Below are 26,630 nucleotides of genomic sequence, written 5' to 3'. Positions count from 1 at the left end.
TTTTTAATCGATTGTAAACTTGCTGAGGCATAATTTAGAAGCGGTTCACAAACCATCGGCAGATTCTGGCTCAAATCCGGGACATTTAGGCGCGACTGGTGCGGTGGGTCTGATATGCTCTGTGAGTCTGAGACCAACATCTGCAGCACTGACAAATAAGTCAACAACCACGCCTTGAACCAGACTTTGTGCATGCCGGGTTGGACGCAATCGCATTATGCACTGCACGAAGCCCTAGTTATGCATCGTCAGCCTGGCATGTTGCCAGAGGTCAAGCATTACCACATACGCTGATGAGGCGGCAGCGCCTCAATTAGGCATTGTCATCAGTTGAGTTTACGAGCTCACGAACTGAGGCAGACGCCATGCCCGCGCTATGGTTCATCGGCTGCATTGCCCCCGGGCCGTGCGCGTCCCAGGAGTCGCCGTGACAGACGCACGATGGAGGTCAAGTTCAGTGACCCGTCTATGCTGCCGACCGGACCAATGTATTCCGTTCACACGACTGCACTGGGCTCCGATTAGCATACCACGCGCGACCCCTGGCACGGTGGCTGGGTCGGATGCGCTGCGGGTCAGCCGGCGCACGCCACCCCTGCTATGTATAGTCGACTACAGAATGATGTTCCACTTTTCACAGGCAATTATTTGCCTGTAGTGGTAGGCTGTGCCGCATCACACGGGCTGAGTTCACATAGCTCTGTCCCAATGCTCACAATCGACACGATTAATTGCGTGATAAACGGCACAACTTAGCGCTCCGGTCAACTGATAGCTTCTGAGGAGTGGAACATCATTCTGTAGTCGACTATACAGCAGCTGGGTCAACTGTCGGTCAGTCAGCGCGACGGGACACCTCAGTAACCGGCGGCCAGGAGTGCTGCAGTGTCGCCGGCTCGGCAGAGACGATGAGTGGGGAGCGGGAGACGTGGCACGCTTGTCTCGAATCATCGCCCTGGTCCCTGATGCCTGGTGGCTAATCGCGATCAGTCTCAGACAGAGCGAACGAGAGAGCTAGCTTGTACGGACAGAGAGGGTGCATTGCAGCCAACAGCTGTCTGGCACAGACAGCATGGGGAGAGTGCAGTGGCCTGGTACCGAGTACGAACGGAGCGGGCAGAGCTGCTGTCTAGTATAGCTGTCGGGCCGATGAAGGTATGCTGAAGTCGGCTGTGACAGTGTGACAGGATCCACTGTCCACTGCCAAGCCTCCAGCTGTCGTAGCCGATCAGCGGACGGTGCAATGTCTCCGAGACCGCGCCGCTCTAAACCACTCCCGGCCCCCGACAGGCGCCTGCCCCAGTGACCGCAGTCGGTTTCTCATCCCATACCGCGGCGTCAGCGAGCTCCACAGAAAGGCTCCGGGAAACCGTCACTTCACACGGTCCACGCCCACCTTCTCCCAGCACGGTGACAGGCCGAGACGACGGAGCTAGCTGCCACGACATATAGGCCGTTCACAGAGTGAGTGAAACCCATCAGCGTGACCGTTCAAAAAGCCATTCACCTTTTCAGGCAGACGCTGCACGGTTTGGCTCAGTGAAACGCTCCAGCGCCCCCGCAGAAAGTGATTTAGGCCGCTCGATTTTCTAATCTAACTGATTCACAGCCCTGAGAAGACTGGAATTACGTTAACCCGCGCCCCGTTGGGCTCTGCCGAGCAACGCGCCCGGTTGGGGGGGGGCCATTTTGCCCCCCCCCTAAGATCTCGAGAACCACGCAACATAGCGACAAGCGGTAAACGGCGTTGGATAGCCCCAACGGGGAACTACCTTGTGACCCAATTTTATTGACCTAGGTCAAACCGATGACGTCACAGGTCAAGTCAAAGGTCCAATTTTCACCGTTTACAGGCACTTCAAGAAATGCGTTGTAAAATCGAGTAAAATGCATTTCATTGAAAATCATCGATGGGGAAATGTTCTTCAAACACATATTTTGCTATTTGAGGTCACTGATACCAGGTCAGGTCACAGAGGTCAGGTCACGGGGGGGTCACAATATGAAAGTGTCGTGTGATACATGTTTTATGGTCCATTTTACATGACAAATGCGATTATATGGGTCAGGCAGCCTTTGGGGCCAGCTTAGATCACGTTTTGGTCAAGGTCAGGTCAAGGTCAGGTCAAGGTCAGGTCAAATTAGGTCAAATTTTAAAGTTAATATTTTTGCATAAAATGTGTATCGAATCGATGCAGCTCGTCCCGGGGAGTTCAATGGTGGTCTTTGTTTTGCCGTACGTGGTCTAGAATTGCTAAAAATTGAGTTCAAAAATTTGACGTCATCATTTTTGAACAGTTTTTTCGCTATAACTTGGCCAAAAAACGAGATATCGATCTGAAATTTGGTATGTATATAGAAGAGCGCTGGGACTATCACATATATTCCGGTTTTTTCGAAATTCGGAAAATTTTTGGATTTTTTCAAAGTTTTTCTAAAAAAATCAATTTTTTGATTTTGTTTCGGTCAAAAACCAAAAATTTTGAAAATCCGAGATAGCAGTTTTGTAGCGACGCTTTTTGTCTACTAGACCATATAAAGAACTTTGAAATTGCTTCATAACTGTAGATTTGGTGAGCGTTTCAAGATTGCATGTTTTTTGCTCATTTTTGCTCGAACATGACCTCAGTTTGACCTCAATAACTCCTGACCTAAGGTGACCTAAGACTTGAAATTTGGTGTGAAGGTGTCAAATTGATGCCCGGGAAGGTACTGAAAATTTGGCGGCGCTACGCGCCGCCGTTTTCCTGCTATTCAGGAAAAACCACAGGGGGGGCCAAAATGGCCCCCCCCCCAACGGGGCGAGGGTTAATTGGCGGCGTGGAACTCGCAGTGTGCGAGCGTCGCCGGAAAATAAAGCATCTTCTCACCAAGAATGTATGGTGCTGTCAGTCACTATCTTTGCAGCGACACTTTGCGCACCTCATTAATCGTGCTGTGGTTTCGGCGCACTTGAAGTAGTTACATCGATGAACAGGAAGCACGACACATAATACCTACTGCATACGCGTAAATTAAGAGCCAGCATGCCAACAACGATGGCTGCGGCTCTCTATTTACCTCACTAGAGATGTATTCACTATTCACACACGACACAATGACGGAGCCGGTCTCTCCCCGAGACTGAGGGCCGATTTTTCGGAAGGACTTACTTGACGAAGTCGAGGAAGCAGACGTGCTTGACGTAGACTGCCGGCGGCCGGAAGATGTTGATGAGCGAGCAGAGCCGCTTCTGCGGAGAGAGAAGAGACACAGGGAACAGTGTCAGTGACCGCACTAATTGGTGACCCAGTTTCCTCTATCTGTCGCAATTAGGGAGACTTTCTCCCGGGCGTCTCGTCTAGTCATGTGTTTGGTGTGATCAGGTGATCGGGAGTCGACCGTGCGTCTTTTTTGCGCAAAAAGAAATCGATAGATCTGCGCTGGTTATCATATGCAATCGTGCTTTTTACGCATTTATACTCTAAAAAATAATCAGATGACATCTCGATCAGTAAACGGTCTTCTCCCCGCGGGGAGAAAACACTGAGCGCACTCATAATCACTCGAGCCATCACATTCACACGCATCACTTATACATGCGCTGACAGCCTGCACTGCCCCGTGCCCAGCCCCTGCCGAAGCTATGCAGTTATGTCCTACTTCTGAGGGCGGTGGGACGCTGCGTGTGTGCAGAGTGGCGGTGGGGCCGCTAAGAGGTCAACATATGACGCGCCACACGGTGTGCGGGTTGAACGGATGGAGCCTGGAGGACAGCGTGCAGGGCAGTTTCACAGTGTGTTTCACCGTCCCCATCCGAATATTAGTAAGTGGCTCTGGGTCACAGGAGGCCACTCGGGTCAATGATCAATGGCCAATGGTCAGCTACAGCCTAAATTTTATGTCCTCTTTGCAGATAGTCTGATTTTTTTTTTTTTTAGCACAAAGCCATTTTAATCAACGATACACATGAATACGATGCCGCAGACGTAGCTTTCCGAACTTAACTGCGAGACACCAATAAACAGGCTGCATAGAGCAGAGGCCAGTTTTACCAACAGAAAAATAGCCGCCTGCCGGAATTTTTTGTCTAAAGACAGCTTCACATACGATCGCATTTACGTATGTGAAGCGGTCTTTAGGCAAAAAATTCCGGCAGGCGGCTATTTTTCTGTATAAAACTGGCCTCAGATCCGTGTAAAACGTTGTTGTAGGTACGTTGACTCTGCTCAGCGGTCCTGTCGAGGTGGCGAGGTCGCACCTCTCTCCCCGTGCTCACCTCCTGCGGCGGGTTGAGGTTGATGAGCTCCACCTTCTGCGGGTGGTCCTTGTGGAAGTTGAAGCGGTTGCGGTACGATAGCCGCTTCAGCAGCTGCATCGTGCTCTGGGAGCCCACCTTGGGCACCCGGTTGAAGAAGAGCGTCTCCTTGCCAGCGTTACCCGTGATGTTCAGCTGACCGAAGTGAAACTGGCGGAACAGAGCAACATACGGGTTAGACAGCCTTGGGTTAGACTGACGATATAGAGAGACAAGGCCAGACCTATACAGTTTATAGAGAATAGAGGACAAACTAACGGTCCGAAGAGATATCACATAGATGTTAGACTGGCAACCCAGAAGATTGTGAACAGGGACATTTAATTGACTCTGAAATAACTGAACGAATGAAGCGCAGGATAACACTCAGTGGGTATTACGGCAGTCGGAGCAGCTTTTAATTGTCGATAAGTCAATGCCGATAGTTCCAAGAGACAGGTCAACGATGGAGAGGAGAGGGGACACCACACGTACGTGGAACACAAGACGTCAACAGACATTGAAACGGCGGTAAAAGGTGAGGTAAAAGGTGAGGCCAAAATGTGCGAATGGTGTGCAGTTATCACAGCAAAGAAAATGAGCCAAATAGGTGAACACGAGTCTAAGAAGTAAGAATTGTGTTCAAAGACCTCTCATAATACTTGCAATTTTCTAGGAAGCCGTAATGGGGTCTGCGAGTTTGGTGCCTGTCATCTTACATGAAACGTCTGGGAGTTCACTCACACTGGTCATCTCCCATGGGGATCGTATCGGGGACGGGTGGTCTGAGTCTGGGTCACATCCCCATAGCCATGCAGTGGGGGCGGACCGTCTGAGTCTGAGTCATCTCCCATGAGGGCTGTATTGGGGACGGACCGTCTGGGTCTGAGTCATCTCCCATGAGGGCTGTATTGGGGACGAGCCGTCTGCGGCACACAGGAGACGCCGCTTTCACCTGTGTCGCGCCGAACCGTCTAGACATTCTTGGAATACGCAGCCAGCACCTACGCTGGGCTAGAGGCGGAGAAACCGAAATGAGGACAAGAAAAGGAATAGGTCCTTCGGTGTTACGGGTCAGGAAGGGATCTTGACATACAATTAGGGCCGGCCTGCGTTATTCAGAGCTATGAACGTTAGCTGCCTTCAGTGGCTTCAGTTATGAGCGTGTTTCCTTTTTTTGCAATGGAGGAAATGTAAGAAAACAAGCCTGCCTTTCCACTGTTCAGTCCCTCATGACGGTCAGACGGTCAGTTTCTCAACATTCCCACCTTCATGACAAAAAAGAGAAACGTACCAAGTCTTCGCAAACAGGCTCAATGTCACGGAGATCTCATCCGGGAACACTGAACAGTCGGTCTGTAGGAGTACAACAACCTCAGAGAAGAAACCTTCGCACCGTTGAACTCCACTGCCAAGAAAGCTGGAGAAAAAGGCCCGTGAGTGGCTGACCGACTGCGCGGACGACGGCTCACAGCTGCTATTGAACAGGTGTGACCGAGCGAGGATGAAACCCCAGTCGCAGAGAAACTTTCCAGACTGCAGCGGCGGCACTCGATAAATGGGTTTTCTAGACACGAAGGAACAGTCGCAGTCCGCAGACTCACAGAACGTCAATAAACTGCGAATGCTCTGGGGCGGTGTGGTGGGCCGAGCATTCACCGTCAATTAATAAGAAACCAATTTCGATGTATGGTATCAGTTGTATAACTCAAACTGCACCACCATCATCATGCTGTGCGGCACTTGATGTTCCGTCTCCGTCTCACCGACGCTGACGCCGTCTCGGTCTCACCGACGCCGACGCCGTCTCCGTCTTCTTTGTGTTGTGTCTGTCTTCTCCGTGACGTTCCCATCTTCTTTGCACCGTTTGTTGATTCTCATCCGCGCCGTCTCAATCTTTCTTGTTGCGCCGTGTCCGTCTCCTCGACCCGGCTTCATCTCCCCCGTGCCAGGTTTTTTGTCTCCCCTGGACCATGTTTTTTGTCTCCTCCTTTACCTACCGTATGTGTCTCGGCTCCAACCGGACAGAAGTGTTACGGTCACCACTGTCCCAGCTCGTGACGTCACCGTGAGTGGTCACGTGACACGAGGTGTGACTGTCGGACGGGCAGAGAAGAAACTCTGAGAGAGGGTGGTTTTGGGAGATGAGAGGAGAGGAGAGGAGAGAAAAGGAGAGAGAGAGGAGAGGGTGGGACAGGAGAGGGAGGAGAGGAAAAGAGATAGGGGAGCTGAGAGAAGAGAGGAGAAGAGAGGAGAGGAGAGGAGAGGAGAGGAGAGGAGAGGAGAGGAGAGGAGAGGAGAGGAGAGGAGAGGAGAGGAGAGGAGAGGAGAGGAGAGGAGAGGAGAGGAGAGGAGAGGAAAATTATGGACTGCATCCATCGGCCTGACCTAGCCCAGGGCCGTGATAGTGAGTGTAGCAGCCAAGAAGCCCGGTTGGCCTGCTACCGACAGGAACCGATTGCTCGCGGCAGATGATCGGTCACGACAGAAACAGGCCGCACAGACGATTAGTGGGCGGGTCGTGTGGCGGTCAATGGGCGGGGCTGTTCGATGGGCGGGGTCCGTGACGGAACTGTCACAGTCGCACATGTCGCCCACGTGGGTGGCTCTCCGACTGTCCAACCGTCTCTATCACAGCCGCTCACGTCTGTCACATGACTCTGTGACAGTCAGTGGGCGGGTCTCCCACTGTCCGCCCCACCGGTAGCACCATCGCTCAGTCATCTGTCTAACGCCAGATCTGGGCCGGCACCGTTCGTCAGACAGTTAATCTGTCGGTCCGACACATCATCTCACCCGCCACTGCAGCGACAAATGACAACCAAACGGGACACGAGTGCCGTGACTCGCCAGTTTGCGGATGATGGTGTTTGAGGTGTGAGCGTGCGGTTAATTGCGCCTTACTCGTCATGCTCCAGAGCCCGCGCAAGTAGGACTTGGTAGTCTAAAAAAGTTAACATCACCACACATGGGTACCTTCTGGGCACTTCCGTGACACCGAGCTGTTCGTCACGGTCAGCCGTTCAAGTCTGGGCTCTTCCACGGCGTGATTTGGCGCGCCTGGCGCGGCAATGTCTCACGATTTCTCCTCGTATCGCGGTGCTAACGCGGCCTCTGCGGAGCTGACGCTCCCGTTCACTGCGCGGGCACCTCGCTGGGACGGCGGCGCGCGGTCGGTCGGTCGGGCTCGGCCGGCGACGTGCCAGCGCGGCGCCTCAGAGGTCAGGGCACACCTCACACGCGCGGGGGCGGGGAGGGCTGTGACCCGGCGGCCGAGTGACTGCTTGGTGAGACCAGAACAGCCGAACTTTAGTGGTGACTTGGGTGTGAATACGACAGTCAGAAGGGACAGGATGAGGCAGACTTGACAGAAACCCGTAGAACGACTACACGAGTCGATCTTAAATTATATGCGACATCCGAATTACACGCCATCATATAATTACAGGAGCCTCGTGACTCGCGTCATGACTTGCGTGTGCCATGCAAAGCGCACACTTGTCATGCATGTCTGCCGTCGATGCTTATCAGTAGGTTCAGCATAGTGATTGCATTGAGTAATGTACTATTTGTACGTACTTATCATTTATGCCACTGTGTGCTGCTTGATTGTTTTCAATGGAGTAGGTAGTTTGTTTGGTACCCATTTAAATAATACATTGATTTATCAAATGGATTCTGTTCAACAAGAAACGGGTCGCAGCTCACACTCAATCCAGCCGAGCCGGGATCCATTTCAAGCCTTCGAGCCCCAGTAGCGAGCACCACCGTTGTACAGTGGGCCGTTTCGTCGTGTCCAACAAATAGCCCACACCGTGGGAGCAGACGTGGGAGCCTTCGCCGCCGTCATCGCCAGCCCGGTAACCGTGGCGGCCCTGTCTCCGGGAGACCCTGGAGGACCGCGGCGGTCACAGACACTCCGCCGGAGCTGCGAGAGCCGCCAGAGCCGCCGGAGCCAGCGAGCCACGGTCAGCCGAACGCCGGCGCCCGATGTGGGTCATCCGTCCGTTGACGCTGCGGCGGCAGCGGCGGCGGTGGTGGACGGAAAGACACGGCGACCAAATCAGCAGTGACCTGCGACTTTAGGTGGAACGGTGGCGACTGATCGCCTCTGTGAGCACAGGCCGTGGACAAGCGGACGGTGGACGGCGGCGGACGGTGGAGTGGAACGGACGGTGAACGGTATAGCAGACGGTGGACTGTGGACAGCAGCAGACGGCGGCCCGGTCGCGGTGGCACGGACGGTGAGCAACGGTGGCGGTTCGGCCTGTCCGCCCCAGAGTCGGGCCCTGGCTGTGGCTCGACTAATGGCTCCCACCGTCACGGCGTCGGTCGGGTACCGCCGGTAAAGCTCCCCCAGCCAGAGCAGGTCGGCGTGCGTGACCCGGTTAGCCCGTCACGCGGCCGGGTCACGGGCGCGTCCCCGCACCGTTACGGCGGCACCCGTCTCTGAGCGCCGCCGCGCCGCCGGGCGCTACCTCACCGAGCATTGCGTGCAACCGTGCACCGGTCAGACAAGCGGAACGCAACTAAAAAATTGTGGAGAAGTCCGGTGCTGTAAAAGGGTAGCACGGTGTACCATCGGACTCGTCGGTTCGCTGGTCCGCGAGCACGGGACTCATGTCTTAGTTTGGAGGACTTGTTATTGTCCGCCGACTGCCACGACCAGGCGTCGCTCGTCCGGATAACACCATTGTTCCTTTGTGAGGCAAAGGACATGGCCCATGGCCGGGCAGTAACGGTCTTATTTCTGGAGTTACCACTTGGCAAAAACATGTAACCGAATGATGGGTGTTTGTTCCTAACATAGCTGTAATGAGCATATTGTTTGTCAACTTTGCAACCTGCAGCCTTAGCAAGATATTCAATGTTTGGCTTCTAAGCGTTAAATGCCGAACACTAGCCGTTTTTGAAAACAAAAATGGCCAGAACAATTATGTACCAATTGCCATTGAATTGCATTTAAACGTGACAAAGAACCCATTGTACAAACACTAGACAATGAAAATTTGTTGTATAACAACCGGCATAACAAAGGTGAACTGAACGCAAAATAAGCTTTAGGCTGTCCGCTGGCGTGAGGCTGTTGACTTGGGAATATTATCATTACCGAATGGACGTTCGTGCCATGCATTCCACAGAAAACACCGTCTAATATAGGTGGATTTATCACAAAGTGCTACCTGTGGATGACTGACAAACTGGGCCTCTGCAGTTTGCACTCGGCGTTCACTTGACAGACTATGTATGAAGCGTTCAGGAGACCGGTGTAACCTTGGAAGCATCCACCAATCCCGAACGGTCTCTACCATATGCCCCGCTGACTGACGCCGGGCTCCGCACCACGAACGTTCCAGGCTCGCGTGCTCGACAAACTATCCACCCATCAAACGAGGAAAGACGGCCGTCGCGGCGTTCCGGCCGACTGTCACCGCCGCTCGATCGGGCTCTGAAAGCCCCCGGCGCCGCCAGGCTCGGCCGGCAGCGCCAATCGGCGTGTCACCGTGCCACCCGCTCGGCCAGTCGGTGTCATTGGGTCTGAGTGACACCACGGCTTCCAATCGGCGAGTTGGTGTCATTGGGTCTGAGTGACACCGGGGCTTCCAGTGGGAGTGTCAGTGTCGTTAGGTGTCCGTGATACCGGGGCTCCCAGTGGGAGTGTCAGTGTCGTTAGGTGTCCGTGACACCGGGGCTCCCAGTGGGCGTGTCAGTCTGTGCTTCAGTGACACTGTGTCCCCAGTGAGTACTGGGAGTGTCAGTCTCTGCGAGACACCGGGGCTCCCGGTGGGCCTGTTAGTCTGTGTGACACTGTGTCATCCGCTCGGCGTGTCACGGACACCCGTGTCACCGTGTCCACCGTCCCAGTTCAGCGTCCGTTCCGGATCACCCGCCGTCTGCAGCCAGCTGAGGGTGTGTTCGTTCGGACCGTTACCCGTCCACCGGCGCCGGGTGAGACCGAACTCGAACACGGTCAAACGCGCCGCGCCTCGCCTCGCCTCTCCGCGCCTCGCCTCTCCGCGCCGCGCCTCGCCTCTGCATGTCGCCACAACGGTCTCGACTCGCGGCAGCACCTCCGCCCGTGTCCCGTCACACGATGTCGTGTCACGAGGCGTCACATGTCGGCGGCGGCACCCACCTGTGGCGCTGTCTGCTGGAACTTGTACCGCATGCCGCCGGCGCCGCTGGCCGAGCTGGCGTCGGCACGCAGCGCAAGAGGACTCCGGTGGTCCCGCGACTGACCTGCAGGGCGGACAGAGGGGGAGAGGTCAGACAGAACGGCACGGGGAGGGGCATCGGACACTGCAGGGCGAGCAGTCTCCGGCAGGAGATGATTTCCAGTCATTGTGAGTCAACACCAAGTGGTCATCACAGCTTCCGCTCGTCTTTGTGAATGAGCAACCATAGCCGGACTGGACAGCTAATGGCTGGGGGTAACGTCTGTCTAACGGTTCAGGGAACGATCGTAATAGGCAAACTCCATCTGTGAGACCCTCGGACTGGGCACAGAGATCGAATGGTGTCTATTATAATCATAGTCAATGGCCCTTGCCCATGAGCCTCTCATGCAGTAACTTCCCTGCTACAGTAGCAGTGCTACTTTCATATTTAGATAGCTCTAGCTTGATTCAGCGGCAGTCGACAAACACAATAATGCCAAAATGTCACTAAGTCACTAAGAATAACGTTCGCTCGATAACACGGTTCAGTTTCAACCTGCCATCGTTACCATATCATGGCAAGAAATTATTTCATGCATACTTTCCTGCCTGCCTTCATATCAATTTCCATTTATTCTTTCATTTATTTATTCATTCATTCATTCATTCATTCATTCATTCATTCATTCATTCATTCATTCATTCATTCATTCATTCATTCATTCATTCATTCATTCATTCATTCATTGCTTCGTTCATCCATTCGGTCGGTCATTGGGGATATTGCTAATTCACAACAATACTAGGTATACATCCAACATTGCAATAGTTTTGTGCAATAATAATGCCTATATTTGTAAGCATCCATGGAGTCCTGCATTATGGTGATTCTCCACTGAATATCACAACCGTAGGCGGAGTCGCAGTGTTGAAAGTGGGCCGGTGGGTAAACGTTTCCGGGGACATTGTCTCGTATCGCCTAATTAGAGGTTGCCGGAGGTGGCCTATTAGCAGCGGGGGCGACATCGCCCACACTCTTTGGACGCTCATATTGCACGTGTTATCCGTCCCGGGTGACACATATTACAGCAAGATACACAGCACCAGACAAGCAGGTGTCACCCGTGTACCCACCTTCTCCTAAAGTCCCCAGCTCCGGCCCGGAACAGCACCAGCTGCTGGTTCAGAGACCCTGCTTCTCTACAGTTGTGGGTGGTTATGGAAGCGCGCACTGTGCTGGGAAACGGCTTATCACTTACCGCCTCTGACGGCATGTATCAGCCACTATATCAGCGTCGTTGAGCTAAACGTTTGCGGTAAAGTACGGGCTATATCACCGAGCAGATGTGAGCTCGGCATCTAGCGACTGACTGGCCCGGAACGGAGCTCATCATGAGACCGTGAGTAGGCATGCGTGGAGACAGACAGCTCCCATCCGGTGAATTCAACCGTGGCGTAACTGGAGGGGCAGTGACCCGGTGAACGGTGACGTCACTACCGTCAGTGACCCGGCGAGCAGTGACGTCAACGTCAGTGACCTCCTGACGTCACAGTCAGTGACCTGGAGGGCAGCGACGGTGCATGCCTGCAGTAAACTATCAAACAGTGATGGCACAGTCAGTGAAGCGTTGAGTAGTAGGTAACTACACCGCAGTGAAGCTGTTGTCCCTTGCGAGTGAATGTGTCTACACGAGTCGGCCGCTGCAGGAGACAGCAGCTGCTCTAAAACTAGCACATGAGGCAAGCCGTGCGTAATTTCCAGCCCGTACAATGGATACTGCGCAGACAATAGAGTCGCCTGTCACCGGGCTGGGCGGCGGGCAGTCTTGCCAGGCCAATGGGCACAATTAGAAGGGTCCGCTAAACAATTGGGAGTGGGACTAACCAAATTTCGCACGATGTGACCATTAAATCGCACGGAGGTGAAAGTGCGTGATAAGACGACTGATGATCAGCTGTGGACCGGAAGCCGCTAGCTGGAGGCAGCGTCACGGGTCACTAGAGGATGCCGGGAGTCGGGACAGAGCGATGTGAAAATCACGTTATAACGGCACAGAGACCCACACGGCGGGCGGTGCGAGTAGCCCACCCGAACCGGGTGCACGCCTTTCCCAGCGTGCACGGGAAGCGTATGGCCGTGTGTCTGCCCGAAGGGGCTGCGAAACGAGGGAGGGAAGCAAACACAAGTACCACGGCTCGAGCCAGATAGTCCGCACTGCACTACAAGGCGACTTCAACGCGCAATGGAAAGCTAGCACGCATTTTGTAACAGTGCGACTATTCTTTCCTGATTCCAATGTTTAGGTTTTGTCTGAATATGAGCCTTTTGGCTGATTTGGTATTTCTATACTGACTTGAAATAAAATAAACGACAGTTGTTTAACGATAGACGGCAAAGTGCCGCTTCACATCAGTTTTGCATGCAACATGCATCAGGCATCTCATCGCAACGTCTATATCTGTGACATCGTACACCGTTTTTCCCGGCTACGAGAGAATGCGCAGGCTTCGGCTCCCTTTCTTTTCTTTGTACATCGAGCTGATTGATGCATCCTGAGGCTGATTTCGATAGTGACTTACAAGGCCTGCCATAGCTTCACTGTCTTTCACAATCAGTCACAGCAATGCAAGTGGACCATGCTGGCTTAGAAAGGGAGATGATGAGCGGGAGCCGATCTCCCCAGGATCTTCATCAGATGTGCCATTTTACTGGATGGTTGGACTGTTCTTATCGCTTCAGAAAGGGAAATGCAGGTTCCCGATGTTTGACAATTCTGCATGCCCAACCGTGCACGGTTGGGCCGTTTATGTAATGTCATGAAACATGGACAACATCGCCTCGATGGTTATCATACAGTAAGCAGTTGTTACTACACAGACACAGGTACAGTCGCCGGACTGCTATATAGAAAGGAGGTCATGTCGTACGTAGCAATGAACAGTGAACACTCAGCTGTAAGGGACGTTTCATCAACGGATGAATATCAGTGAAATGATAATTTCTCACCAGGGGATAAAGGAGGGAATCGTTTAAATATTGGATTTTGATAACCAGAATATCGAGATAGAATGACGATTATAAAAACTTCAAAGTGGCACCTATGAAACTCTGATACCGCTGGCGGCCGATAGCCTGGTACTGCCGGCTTTAATAGGGGCTGCAGCGGTGTCGGAGTCGTCCGATCCGCGGCGACGCCCCGTTGACCTGCCCCGTTCGAACGGCCGAGGTGTGCGGAGCCGGGGGTGCCTGGCACCGCGCCGCGGGCGTCATTGAGGGCCCCGGGACACGACTGGTGGACAGCGCTCCTGAACTGACCCGTGAAATCAATGAACGGTCAGTGAGGGGAGGGGACGGGGACAGCATGCTGACAAAGAGTCGGGGATGGTGGCTGTGGGATCGGCAGACACCCACGGTGCCACAGATGTGTTGTACAGCAGAGATAGGTAGTCGAGGCATGTGTGGACAGGTAGTCGACATACAACACCATATTCTCTGTGCCCCATTCGTATTTTTGAATTGAAAGCTGAATTATCATAATAATTCAGCTCTTTGCACCGATGTAATTTTAAAGCAAGCTGGCAAACATAATTAATTATGTACGAGGGCGAAGGTCAAGCATAAAAGGGAATAACAACCTAAGCGGCCTGCCTGATATCACATGCGCTTTTTGACCATTTATTTTCACAAAATCCACCAAAAAATAACCACATCCGTCGCTGGTCAAACCAAAATAGCTTAACAGCCTGTTATCAGTTCACGTTCGACATTCGGGGGCGGTGAACGCCAGCATGAAGCACCCACCCGTAACTGAGGTGCGTGCGTGTGTGTGTGTGTCGGGAGGGGAGGGGAACCATAGAATACCGCTGTGGCGGAACGACAGAGGAGCTCACAGGGCGTCCCTACCGGAAGGACCGCGCCCAATCCCACCCCGCCCCACTCCTGTCCCGTCCAGTGTCCAGTGGGACAGGACATTGTCCCAGCGGGACTGACTTCCGGGAACACAGACTCACAGACTGGGATGTGGGTAGCAGCTGTGACCCTTCCATGTGTGCGGGTAGATACATATACTTCCGCGTTAAAAATGAAACAATAGTGTTAATTCAGCTCTGTTTGGAACAAAGAGCCGAAAAACTAATGTTTTTTTTAGACTCTTTGTCCAGTATCCCTAGCCTCTGGGCTCTGGAAGTTGGAACACACCAGTCACCAGTCGATGGTTTGAACTTTGCTCAGTCCATGGAGGTGTCTCCTTAATCCTCCATAACGCAGTCCTGACTGAAATTTTATCAACAGGCTGAAAGAGCCCTTTAGGATCTTGAATCCAAATTTACCATCGGATGATCAAACAGCCAGCAGCCCTTGGAATGGACATTGGATGACATTTATATCCATGGAAGAATGTCCCAAATACCCTGCGGCCAGCCTTCCACGTCACGAAGCTCTCCGAACACGCCTCAAACACCAGCCATCCCCGGCCCCCTCTATTCTCTAAGGATGACGAATCACGAGGGACTTAGTTGACCTAACACATTAAATATGTGCGATATAACAACACAGTCGTGATATTGTGGCAATTGTCAATATGCGGGCTATATGATGCGTTTCGAATCTATACTACTATTTGAACAGGATCCATCTGTCTGTTTGTCCGCACTTGGTCTCCCCAATATATTGCAGTTCGCACCGTCTGCAATATATCCAGGCGCATCATCCTGGATGGGTAGTGGGTTCAATTCCACTCGCCTACAGGGCAGACGGTATATCGTAGGGGGTTGAAATTTGCACACCTTCTAGGTGACAGAGCGGGTCAGCGCCTTTTCTAGGTTCCGACTCGCTGGGGTGCACGGTTCGCGCGTGGGGCGCGCTGGAAGAACGCCAATGAAATTTTGATCGGTTCGTAGATCTTCATTGAGAGCCGGGGTCGACAAACTTTGGGGACTAAATGCATGCCGATCGGCGGCGAGTACCTCGCATTGGCGGATGGGCAAGTTTTTAATTTGAATAAATAGTGGCGAGAGATTGTGTAGATTTTCGTTGAATGGCGACAGTTGGCGATACGAGTATACAAATGCACCGCGTTTGCCGCGAGGCGTCACATTGGTCACAAGGCGTCATTTTTGCCGCAAATCGCACAGTTTTGTCAAATATGGTCTGATAAAGGTGCAATTTGGTGTCAAGATGCATGCTCAATCGCCGGTTGAAAATGCGCCGCGTTTGTCGTAGTGCGCCACATATGCCACAAAGCGCCATTTCCGACAAATACGATTGAGCGTAATGGAATTGTACGAACAGGAGGAGGGCTAGAAGCACTTTTAAAGCCTGATTTTTTTTTTAAAATACTTATTGGATCTAAGTATTATGTGACCTCACATGACCCAGTGGTAGGTAATGGTAGTGGTAGGAGGTAGGGGTAGGGGTAGGGGTAGGGGTAGGGGTAAGGATAGGGGTAGGGGTAGTGGTAGGGGTAGGGGTAGTGGCAGGGGTAGTAGTAGGGGTAGCAGTAGGGGTAGGGGTAGTGGTAGGAGTAGTAGTAGGGGTAGTGGTAGGGGTAGGGGTAGTAGTAGGGGTAGTGATAGTGGTAGGGGTAGGGGTAGGAGTAGGGGTAAGGGGTAGTGGTAGGGGTAGTGGTAGGGGTAGTGGTAGGGGTAGTAGTAGGGGTAGGGGTAGTAGTAGGGGTAGTGGTAGGGGTAGTGGTAGGGGTAGTGGTAGGGGTAGTGGTAGGGGTAGTGGTGGAGGCAAAGGTAGAACAGTGGTCCGGGATGATCCCATCAGACGAGAGGTGTCCTATGTGACCTGGCCTGACCCAGAGTAACCAAGGCTGACCCCTATGACCCGTCTTGACCCCGTTTCACCCAACTTTCATCCAACGAATCCCTCAGAGCAGTTTTTTAATTCTCTTCACATTTCCGTCCATATCTATGCTTCTAGACGACACATCGATTTGAAACGAACACCATTCGAAAGCAAATTGGCTGGTGCCGCAATTTTTTCCTACCACGCAGCAAAGCAAGTGGCGCAGCCGCTTGTCTATCTTACTATTTGAGGAGGGTGCGTCTGTCCGTTACCGAGGTCCCGACTTGGTCGTGCTTTGCGTGGACTACAGGCCAGACCGTTGCACCTAACGCGGTGAAATTTGCACAACTTATAGATCAAGGATGCGCGACGTGCCTTTGAGGGGTCTCAGCTCGATGGGATTGATAGGGAGTGCGTGGCGCGTGCTCAAAAAGTGCAAATTCGCGTCATAGACTTTACATGTATAAATCGGCGTGCGAAATCGGGCGAAAACGGCTAAATTTGCCCGACACGGGTCCGATCCCGGTGCCATATCTTGGCGACCAGGGGTCTGATCGGCACGGGGAAAACAGCACCGTGTAGATAATTGAGCGGGCTGTCGAATGGTGTGCGTTGCAGAGGATAGCACGCGCCACGTGCACCGGGGAGGGCGCTTTTATTGGAAAAATTGCGGTTTTTGACGGATTTTGGAATTGATTTTATTTTTAGGTGACCGTCAGACGGAGCGAGTTGGAACAACGACTGTTGGCAAGAAAAATGTACCGCCTATCATATAAAAATTGTGAAAAGCTGATTGATCCAAATCAAGGTGGTACGAATCACGGGAGAAAATGGTGTTTGTCAATTTTGTGCCACTTTGTTCATCAAAATGGTTTTGCTCCATAATCTGATATCTTTGGCAGTTAAAAATGGCACCGTTGGAAAGAGCATTCAATTTTGTCCAAGGTTCAGTCTTTATTTTTGCATGATGAGCAACAATATTCTTAAAAATGTAAATGTTCCAAACCATTACATTGTCATTTTTAGCGAAATTCATCGATGGCCCTCAAAAGACTTCACGCCAGTTTTCGAATCATTCTTAAGTGTAACGCATGATAATACGACACGGGCACCTCGATGCGATGTATCTTTTTTGTTTTATTACAAAATGCTTGACCGTCAAAAAGCAATCGAACGAAATGGATACCAACCAAATCGACACAGAACAACCCAATGCCCGCGGGTCACAAATAACCCTTCTTCGCGTTGCGGAGCACGCGGGTAACCCTAGTCTATTTACTAAGGCTGGTTGCTTTGGATTGCATAGATTTATTGCTATGCCATCATACCTACTTATACAGACATTTGATTTGAACTGCGTTATCTTTTAGATCAAATTTTCCGCATTCATCGATCCAGTCGACACAGGGAGCATATAGAATAAAGAGCAGAAGCGTTCATGCAATAATGCACTGCATATTAATTTCTTTAATCGATTGCACTGGCTTTAACAACTATCACCTCGTTGGTGAGTCAACATTCCCGATCATTCAATGAACGACTGTTTGACGAATCGCTCGCACCGTTCACAAACTGCGCTCCTTGACCTCTCCGTGGCGAGGCGATGGGCCGTCACGATGTTTGTCCCTGCTCGTCGATAGAGCTGGACGAACAGGCAGCTGTCACGTCACGGCGCACAGCCGCACACCCACTACGGTAATAGGAGCGCGGCAACGAGTGTATAACGGCCCGTCGGCAGTGCCGCCGATCAGACGAAGCTGGCTACACATGACGCGATCACTGGAACAGGCTACAGGCTACCGGATGTAACAGGTCGATGAGTTTACCTACATGTCCACCCTTGTTTTGAACGTCTAATCGCGAGGCTGTTCATCACCTTTGAGGGCCAATACAGCATAATAACGAGTGAATAAAACGTCAACCCAAGCCTCACCGTAAAATAACAAGAAAGATTAACGGATAATCGATGCGAGAATAACCTTGCACAAGAAAATACCATCAAATCACCGATAGTCAATAAAGCGCCATTTTAATGTTCCGGGGAAAAAGCGAGGCCAGTGCAGCTGATATACGTATAGCAAATACTCTGTTCGGTGACAGGTTCTGACGGCTGACCCGTGGGTCCCTACTCAGTATGATTGTAATGCAGCCCGTCATAGGTCGGTGCGATCCGGTTGTGTCTCGGTTTCCCGTTTTGATGTCCAGTAATATCCAGCTGTTGCTGGATGAGGCACGGCTGACACAGACAGGAAAGTGAAACCATGGGCTGCAGGAAGCGGTGTGTTTTGCTCGGCCTCCATACTGCATACTGCAGAACAATGGTGTCTCTGGAGCAAAGTGGTGCCGCGGCGGCACGATTTTCCTCCTTTTACAAAAGTGACGAAGAAAAGCGTTTTTCATGCAATAAAATGCGGTAAATGCAGGTCATCTGTATGATTTCAATGAAACCACTGGAGCCATGATATGAAATATTGCAGATTCCCGCTCCCGCTTTGCAGACTGCGAGATGAGAGACGTACTCAATATATTGATTATTTTTGCACCCACCCTTACGGTTGAAAAACGTTGTCGCTTTGAATCAACGGCTAATAATTATTACTTATTATTGCCAAGGCCAAGAGGGCAGATATTGTAATATGGTTACTTAACAGCACAAAAGCTGTCACTCTTTTCATGAGAACATTTTGTTACATCACACATCAACATAATATTTAGAAAGCAACTGATGATTCTGCATTAGCGTCGCTGAAGGCGCCGCTAAGGCGCCTGAGATAATAAGGCCTCCTATACCATCTGTGGATGCGCTCAGTTCAGTTTATGATACAGCAGTTTAGTTCGTGGGCACGACGAGTTCAGAAAGTCATTACCGATCCGCCCTGTGTTCTCCGGCTGCCAGTCAGAAGTGACACAGTGAGTTACGCATTCCCGTGGCTGGCGCGTCAGTGAGCTCCCATGCCGTCTTTGTGGTCAACTGTCAGTGCAGTGAGGTGAGATAGCCGGTTCTCTTACCGTCGCTTCTGGCGCCGGTGAGCGCCAGCCGCTGCTGCTGCTGCTTGGCCGACTCCAGCTGCGCAGCCAGGTCATTGGTGTGGACGAACAGGAACACGGTGACGGTGAGCAGCATCAGCGCCAGCATCTCCGACAGCCTGCCGAAGAACACACCCACGTCAGACGACGGAATACCGCCCGACAGCCGCCCAGCTGAGTCACAGCGGCAGCCGGCAGCATCTCCAACAGCCTGTGGAAGGACGTGACGCACACGTCACACCAGGGCACCGACCGACAGCCAACAGCTCCGACCGTCTGCCGAAGGACGCGACGAACACACGTCAGACAGACCACGGTATACCGACGTCCGATCCACTGAGTCACGATGGCAGCAATTATTTATGTAGCACAGGCATCCACAGGACGGCGCATTAATTGCGGGGACGTTCAATGTAAGTTCTTCACTCACACAGCTGTTTTCCTGCGAAACCTGACTCATTTGACGCCAACAGTTTCTTATTTGTTCTGTAGGTAATATATGGTATATTGTGCAGTAACGGCTAAAGCTCGGATGATAGGCGCGTGGCATAGGATACGTTTCCATGGCACAATCTAAACCGATTTTGAAAAATGGATTTGCTCCATCATAGCATTTAGGCGTAATTTAAAAATGTAAATATAGGATTAGGTGCTAGCTAAAACCATATATACGCTCAGTTGTTGCATAAGGTAAATGGTTTCCGAGAAAAACGCACGTGAAATTTCGCTAAATCTATTTAGACGTGTCATGGAAACGTAGTGATAGTAGCGCGTGAGCGTTGCACAGCTGCTTATGACTGAACGTTTAATAATTGTTCATGAACATCAGCAACAATAAACGTCATCACCAAAACCGAAAGACTTTCTTGAACGCGAATATGCAGGCATCAACCAAACCGTGCCGTTTCTAAGCTGGAACAACGAGGTTATCTTTGGAGCGAAAGTGAAATCAAGGCCGGTACGCTTTTCCAGGTGGCACAGACATCAGCTCAACCATCGGACTGTCTCCTCGCCACCAGTCTGTGACGATCAGCCCAGTGCTGCAGTGTCCACGCTCAGCCAGCAGCACGTGCTCCACTCGGGCCGGCCAGCGCGGGTCAGCGCGCACTGCGCAGTGCGCAGTCCAGGTCACCGGGTCGCCTGTGTCGCCGCCGCCTGCCGCTGCACGTGCAGAGAGCGCCCGGGGTGCCAGCACATCACCGACCGCCAGAAGATCGCCCCACGTTAGAGGCCGGCGTGGGAGCGGGGTCGGTCGGTTAGTTACAGGCCGGCGCGGAGCAGTGCTGGGAACTGCACACCCGTCTTTGGCCGCCGGCGATGGCTGCACTGTTGCGAGGGGCGGCTGGACCACCTGTTCAGCTCGGCACACGGGGCGCTCGCGGGCAGGGCGCACAGACTCGGACAGGGTGGTTGGGTGAGTGACCTTGCCGCCCCTCTCTGCCCCTCCCCGGTCAGAGAAGCCTTGCTCAGACGCTCGGCGGACGCCAAGCCATAGAGAGACTCGTTGATATTCGGTGGCCGTGACGTGGCAGCTGGGACGAGCACGGTATGACGCGGGGGCTCATGGGAGTTTACCGCGGTTGTACCGGACTGAGTCCCAAACACAGCAAGTACTTCGGCTGGGCACTGGGCAGGGCCTCGGGCACAACCACGTGCTCTAACTCGAGCCTCTAGCAACAACGTGCATGCTGCTTTGTACAAGATGCATGTGGTACGCTAGTGCGCAGTATATGTGACTTTGTCGGGTCCCACGCCCTCTCAGAAGCCTACCCCTTCCCCCAGGCGCGAGTGTCAAGATACGCGCTTATTGTCTCCTGTGCATGACAAGTGAGTTGTAAGTACAGTACAAATCGCAGCTTACAAGCACGACTTTGAATTGTGCTTATTAGTGGCATTGGACACAATAATCTTCTCAGAAAGAGCCCCCGGCGCAAGCTAAGCTGCAGAACTATCTCTATCTCGATATACACCTATCTCCTAAGACAAAACGGAAAGGGAGAACTAACAGATTTCGATGGTTACTAAGAATTGTGTCGTGCTCTGACGGCTTTACAATGCCGTGACATCCTACCTCAATAAACGGCACGTGACTTCGCAAAAACGCGCTATTCATGCAAACATACCACGCACTAAGATACGCCCCACTGGATAGAGACGACTGTCGGCTGGATGGAGAAAGCGGCCTGCCTAGCGCGGCCCTTCGCCTGCGGTCACGGGTCAGATAAATACAGCAGAAAGACCTGCGGTCGCGGCTCCGGCCTACAAGTCGGCTTATTGTAATGGCTGAACGGAGTGAAGGAAGGGCGATGTTAAGATGGCTTATTTATTGGCACCACTGCTCTCGCTATCCAATCCAGGCGGTGACTGTATATTTAAAGGGACCCTCCCACCTTAACATTAGATTTGAGTTGAGATAGCCAAAATGGGGTCCCTGGCTCACAATTACCGGTTTCGGCACTCACAACATCGAAAAATGCCTTAAATCGGAAATATTGAATTTCAAAATTGCAGCATTTTGATTCAGAGGGGCTAATGCTTAGGAATACCCCTCTGAATGTGTGACGTCAGCGCAAATATCTAACGATTTTTAGATGTTAGACTAAAACGTTTTGTAGCACGCGGTGGTATATGCTATTTGCGCGCAACATCTGCCGCAAACGCCGCACTTCTAAAATAAAGTCGCTAGAAACAGCGGAGATCCCAAAAAAGTAAACAATAGTAAAAGTCTAATATCTTGAAAGCCGGTGAATATTTTTCGGTGAAATTTGGTAGATATTCGTTTTCGCTCTTTCTGAACCGAGCGACATCACTTTCATGCCAAATCATAAACTTTTTTGAAGGTGGGAGGGTCCCTTTAACATATCGAGACGATTTGTAGTTTGCACAGATGATCCGGCAATCGGCATGCCTTCATATGCCTGATAGACGCATAACTACGTGCCTTATAAGATGACGTGACAGGTTTCTGTCACCCGTGACACATCTCACTCTCCCATACGGCCAGTCGCCTGTGGCTCCTATGCGTTCGTCCGGACACGGTTGACCGGCTGTGACTTGGCTCAGTGCACAGTGGCTGGCCGGCGCTGGCTCTCGGAGCATTCAGCTCCGTTAGAACGTCCATCATTAGTGGAGCGAGACGCGCTCAGACACTGATAGGCAGCACGGAAAGAGACAGAGCCGAGGTGACACAAGGAGAGACTGGAGTCAGTACACAGAGCGACCTGGACAGCACTGAGAGGGACCGGGTCAGCAGTGGGCAAACGGGACGACGGACGGTGATATGAAAAATGCCCGGTGCCTGAATATCTACGTTTTCCAGTGTGGCTGGGATTTGAATAGCTGCCTTGCGGAAATAAGGCGTGCATCAGCTTTTTCTTTTGATAGAGTCAAACGTTGCGTGTGCGTTTGCAAACAAGATTCCTAGAAGACTTAGCGGTATTACCTAATCGGATGCCTAAAAGTCGTAAATATCAGATACTCCTAGTTCTTTGGTCATGAGCTATAACCATCAAACGGTTCACAAAAAGTGGCATAGTCGTGACGGTGGTTATCTAACGCAATTCGATGCGCTATCATCGTAACGTAATCGATGGCCATTATAACCCCACGACCCGACCGATGTCTCAGAGTGCTGATAATGTCCTCACGGCCCTGGTAGCTCAGTGTTCTGAATCGCGCTCGATTGGAGGTGCGCCAGTGACCGTGAATTGTAGCGAGATTCCGCGGTGATTCCTGAGTAAGGTGAGCGAAATGTGGGGATCCGCACGGACAGCTGGACCCAATCCCTCCGGCGTGCGTCCTGAGCCCAGTGGAGATGCAGGCGTGCCGACTAATTGATTCCCGTGACCGGCAGCCGGGCGCTGCGTGTCGAAAAACAGGCCACCGATGCACGCTCGGCCATATGCATCAACAAAACGGGCAGCGGGAGCGATAGCGCACGCTTCGATAAACTATCCGGTCACTCAGGTCAACTGCAGTGAAGTTGTGTCGCCTCCAAAACGAACCGAAAGAAGAACTAACAAGGATGTGTAAGCGAGTGACGCTTCGTAAGCCCGTTACTTTTTTGTCCAGGGTTTACCTTATTGAGTCAGTGTCGTGTCGATAGTTGTAGGCAACCATCAGTGGATGATGCAGCCTTGCGTGGGAAAAAGATGTTTGGACAAAACAGTCACATGTCTCATATGTTTATAGCCTACATAAGAAGCAGACAAACACGCATGGAAGCCGCCTGGACATGTCGATTAGACAAACTAATAACCCGTTGCCTCCCCTCGTCCGCCGTCGTCAGCTCATGTCAATACGTATCGGGGACGGGTATAGCCGATAGTAGCGACATTGCGCACACCTCCCCCGCCGTCTACATACGTGTATACTACCGCGGCCCTCCCGGGTGGGTTCGCACGGACCCCATCGCCATTGTGCGGACATGACTAATGCATCGGCGGGCGAGTGTCCGCCCCCCGGTCCCGACACGAGGCGCAGAGTGGGTACAAATTGGCGGGTGTCGATGGGTGAGCTCGCTGTGGGTGTTCCTGGGCCAAGAAAGACGCCCTGGGATCGCCCCAGACCGGGAGGAACATGGTGGAACTCGGCGAAATAAGATTCAAATAGTGGGCGGCACACAGGCAGGTAATATCCCGAATGCCGTCATCATGAAAACGGTGTTTTACATGCAATGTAGTTACACAACATTGCTTGGAAGATGTCATATGGCTTTGAATATTATCTAAGCTCTAGGGTATAGACTTTCTTTCATTGGTGTGTCGAATTACGACTTACTTCTAAGTCGTAATTGACCTAATCCTCTAACCAGTTCCAGGAAAATGGCTGCCATATATTGTCCTCAGAAGGACAAAACGGACACGGAAAAATGGCTCCACCAATGACTCGGACCAAAGCCACAAAAATCGCACACAAAACCCGAGCTGGAGGAAAGTACCGTCTCACGAAGTGTAGCGCGGCACGTCGGGCCAATGTACCGGCAAGGACAAGGCGCCGGCGGCAGTGACGTAGTGTGGAGCGGGCGGCGCCTTCCGAGCCCGGTAAACCGCGACCGACGCCGTATACCCGATACTCTGAAATCTGTCAGAGGTAAAGCACTGACTGACTGCGTGTAGGAACGTGCGTTTTTTGGTGTCTGAGGTATCAACAGGAAACGAATCGGTGACGCAGTATCAGTCGATTTACTGAGACAAAAGTCAGAACGATTAGCGTCTAAAATATGACCCCTAGCGCTCTTTCAACTGAGAAAGCAAAATAAATCGATTCATCTGTAGTGAAAATCTCAACCGATGGGATGCCTGGAATGTGTATGACGGTTTCGATGCGCCCTGTCACGACTTTATGCCGTGCAGCAGTACGAGTATGAAAATATTTAACACGAATGTGTTCTGCATCAACCGTAATCAGATCCGCTATACATGTGAGAAACAGCGTCCAATCGAATGCCGAGATGCTGGGAAACAATTTACCAAATGCATCGCGGATGCCTACGAACCCTAAACCGACAACAACCACGTAACCCAGTCACCCCCGCATTCCAAACTCACACCTGCATGGGCGCTGGATGGTTCCACCTCTCAGGTCACAGCACCAGGACATGAGTGCGGCGCTCTTTATATGGACCGTCTATGACTCGGGCACCGCGGGCAGCTGACTCATGACTCATGAAGGTTTAGGTATCGAATATATTCAGAATATATGTGGTTAAACACTTGATGAGATGACACTGGTGCCGCTTAGAAGTCAGAACAAGTTACAACAGATAAAAACACCTTTCGCTGCACTTGATCTATACCAAAAATTAAAAACAATCCAATAGTATTGAACTGAATAAAATTCGCGCACAATTAACTATTCTGGATCACAGAGGACTCACTTGCACAACGAGATTGGCTTGAAGTGCCGCCCAGTTTTAACGTGTTGCTCGGACGTCATGTCCGTTATGTTACTTATGTGGAGCTTTTGTGGGATACCTATGTGGTTGCAAGCTACAGCGCTTTTTCCATGGAAACGTATACCTACGTACAATATTAGGCTAACAAAAAATATGCCAATATAGACAGTGTCCCAAAATTGAGTTTTGTCTTGGGTGTCAGAGGGGAAAATTACCCACCAAAAAGAGGGTAGAGAGTGGAAAACTGCTGATTCGATTAGATCAAAAAGGAGTGAGAAATGACAAAAAGCATGCATTTTATTCTAGGGTGTAGAATGTTTGATGCTAACTGGGCATCCACACAACTGTCTTTCTATAGGTAAAAAATCTATGTTTTCTTGGTTGGGACTTGGGAGTGGAAAATTGTTCTTAAAAATGGTGGTGAGAGTGGAAAATGAATTTCATTTGGATGTCGTTTCCCACCCAAATAGACAAATTTTGGGACATTGAATATAGAACTGTAGAAAGTAGCGCAATAAGCCACGGATGTGTTCATCATTTCATCGTGATCTACATTGTATCGATGTCCTGTGCGAGAAAACAGCCCTGAATACGCATCAGAAAAAGTACATCGGTAAACCGCGCGGAGCAGTGCAGGCTGCAACGGTAAGGCCGAGCGGCGCGTGCCGCACGTGCAGTGTGCACCCTGCAGCCGGCGGGATGGACTCACCTCCAGGGGACGAGCTGTCGCCAGCGGCGCACCACGTGCGTGATGACCTCCTTCACCATAGCGGTGCCGGTGTCGGCCGAGCGGCCGCGCGAACACAACCACCAGCGCACCTCACGAACGGAACGGTCACGACCAGCCAGCGATCACGGACAGACGGACTCACGACCGGGCGGAGCGGCCGACCGACGGCAGAGGGTCGCAGGCGCGGCTGCCGGGCAGTGGGAGTGCAGCTCGGTGTTCCTCGGACACTGTCCGCCGGCAGAGTGACGCCCGCGTCGACAGTGCGCGCCCGGCCGCCCTCCGACCGCCAGCGCCGCCCGCTGGAAGTGACGACTCCGGCGACCGCCGCCGGCCGGCGGACCGCTAGGTCGCCGGCGCAGTGCGCATGCGCGACGCCCCGGCCGTTACCTAGACGGGCGCAGACCGAGACCTAGTTCGGTGAGACACCAATTACCGGCCGATGGACCGACTGCGGCCTACACAGTTCACTGCCACCGCCAGTGCCAGCGGAGCGGGATATGGTTTTTCCCCAGCTCCTCAAACTTTCGCCATCGTGCGGGAGCGGTCATCGCAGTCCATTCGGTCAAAATTTCGCGAGGCGGTTGTCAAACACCGAGGTGGGACTGACTGAAGAGTTGAGGATCAGCTCCATCCGATTTGGATCGCTCGGAGCCTCTCCAACTCATAGCAACGACTTCGGATGGCCCGTGCATACCCTTGACGCGTTACGGTAGGCATTCATGAACGGCAGGACCTTACAAGTTACAAGACGT

At 52.0% G+C, this 26,630-nt stretch overlaps 1 protein-coding gene across 1 annotated transcript in view; it reads right to left on the bottom strand.

Moving 5' to 3' along the window:
• Window positions 1-26,188, bottom strand: part of LOC122375208 (heparan sulfate 2-O-sulfotransferase pipe-like) — a 42,797-nt gene extending 16,609 nt beyond the window's left edge. The window contains exons 1-5 of the mRNA XM_043354467.1: window positions 25,858-26,188; window positions 19,235-19,371; window positions 10,413-10,516; window positions 4,259-4,447; window positions 3,153-3,232 (exon numbers count right to left, since the gene is read on the bottom strand). Of these exons, the coding sequence (XP_043210402.1) occupies window positions 3,153-3,232; window positions 4,259-4,447; window positions 10,413-10,516; window positions 19,235-19,371; window positions 25,858-25,916 (569 nt within the window). The 5' untranslated portion in view covers window positions 25,917-26,188. The remainder of the gene's footprint in view (window positions 1-3,152; window positions 3,233-4,258; window positions 4,448-10,412; window positions 10,517-19,234; window positions 19,372-25,857) is intronic.
• Window positions 26,189-26,630: the final 442 nt, after the last annotated feature.

Source organism: Amphibalanus amphitrite, unplaced genomic scaffold (assembly GCF_019059575.1).
Source record: "Amphibalanus amphitrite isolate SeventyFive unplaced genomic scaffold, NRLGWU_Aamphi_draft 000040F_arrow, whole genome shotgun sequence".
Lineage (NCBI taxonomy): Eukaryota > Metazoa > Arthropoda > Thecostraca > Balanomorpha > Balanidae > Amphibalanus > Amphibalanus amphitrite.
The sequence above is the reverse complement of the archived record's forward strand: the minus strand, read 5'-3'. Positions and strand labels throughout refer to the sequence as shown.